This window comes from Myotis brandtii, unplaced genomic scaffold (assembly GCF_000412655.1).
Source record: "Myotis brandtii unplaced genomic scaffold, ASM41265v1 scaffold97, whole genome shotgun sequence".
Taxonomy (NCBI): domain Eukaryota; kingdom Metazoa; phylum Chordata; class Mammalia; order Chiroptera; family Vespertilionidae; genus Myotis; species Myotis brandtii.
This window is the reverse complement of record NW_005372020.1, coordinates 1082151-1083673: the sequence shown is the minus strand read 5'-3', so window position 1 is coordinate 1083673 and position 1523 is coordinate 1082151. Positions and strand designations below refer to the sequence as shown.

The 1523-nt window shown below is 55.0% G+C and overlaps 1 protein-coding gene across 1 annotated transcript in view; it reads left to right on the top strand.

The window, feature by feature from the left end:
- The first annotated feature begins 221 nt into the window (after positions 1-221).
- The window catches only part of ATP6V0A2 (ATPase, H+ transporting, lysosomal V0 subunit a2), a 21794-nt gene continuing 20492 nt past the window's right edge, over positions 222-1523 (top strand). The window contains 1 exon segment of the mRNA XM_014533348.1: positions 222-313. Coding sequence (XP_014388834.1) covers positions 222-313 — 92 coding nt within the window.

Sequence of the window (1523 nt, the reverse complement as noted above, 5' to 3'; positions counted from 1 at the left end):
GATTCACTGTCTTGCAGGGGAGCCTTACGCTCGGTGTGTGGCCAAGGGCCTGCTGCTGGCCTTCTTCTCCGTGGTGGCCCTGTTCCTCAGTGACCCCTGGACCAGAGGACGCAGAGCGTGACCTCCCGCCACTCTGGGCCCTCAGACCACAGACTCTTCCTCCGGCGATTTGCTGCACTCCGTGTAGTTTTAATGAGTGGAGGGTTTTGTTTTTGTCGGAAATGCTCGTCAGGCGCTCTGTGGGTCTCATTCACCGACGGAGCCATCCAGACGGGCATACAGACTCTTCCTCCGGCGATTTGCTGCACTCCGTGTACTGTTTTAATAAGTGGAGGGTTTTGTTTTTGTCGGAAATGCTCGTCAAGCGCTCTGTGGGTCTCATTCACCTACGGAGCCATCCAGACGGGCACCTCGCTGCCGGGCCAGACTGAGCAGCGTGCACGAGGGCCCGGGCCTGCCTCCTGGTTATCAGACGCGTTCGTTTATCCCAAATTACTCAAGTCACAGGAGCTTTGGTCCAAATATGTTATTTGTACCTTAGAGACAATTATTTCCTCAACTTTTTATATACAGCGTCCCAAAAAGTGTGTACACACTTTAACAGCTGATAGCTCAATTTTGAAAATGAAATGTATTTTAATAAACACTGCCTTTATAATCATCCAACATGTGTGTGTGCATTTTTTTCAGGACACCCTATGTTTCTGTGGAATTGATGGAAAGACCTTAAGTTTCAAAAAAAAAAAAAATTAACTCCAAGGATCACAGGGACCGTATGTTAAAAACAGGCCGTTCTCCGTGAGGACAGTTACTCCCCGGTGAGTTAGAGGAGTTCCTCCCGTGGCACCTGGCAAGGGTCAGGTTGCATTATGCGCTGGGAGTGAGGCCTTCACCCCCGGCCCGTGGCGGCCGCCGGGCATCTCGGAGCTTTCTTTGTGGCCAGATAAACGGGGTCCCTGCACCGGAGGGACTGGCACACGTCGTACACCTGGTTTTGAAGTCCTTGTAGAAGCTGAACACTGTCTTGTCGCAGGGAAGGCAACACCCACTGGCTGGCTGGCTGCAGTGCGTCAGAGTCTAAGGCAGCCAGTGCAGCTCCCGCTGGGAAAAGAGCTAGAAACTCCAAAACGGCTGGTCACTGATCTGATTGTTGCGTGGCAGTACCGTATGGTCTTTTCTACGCTCACACACTCACGTGCATTTGAGGGGGGGGTGCTGTTCCCACCGGGCCCTTGTCCCGTGGAACTTACATACTTTGGGGGGAAACTGGCAATAAACACAGACGAGGATTTCAGACGGCGGGAGGTGCGTGAAGGAACTAAACCAGGGATGTGGTGGGCTGGGCGGGGGCAGCCGCTCAGGAGGTGACATTTGGGCTGAGCCCCGAGGAGCCAGCCTCGAGAAGGCCCGGCAGGGGGAGGGTCAGCAAGGTGGCGGGCACCGGCCTGGAGCCAGCGCAGGCGGAGGAAGGGGCCCCATACCGCGGGGTCTTGCTGGCCGGGGAGAAGTTGGGGGTTTTGCTC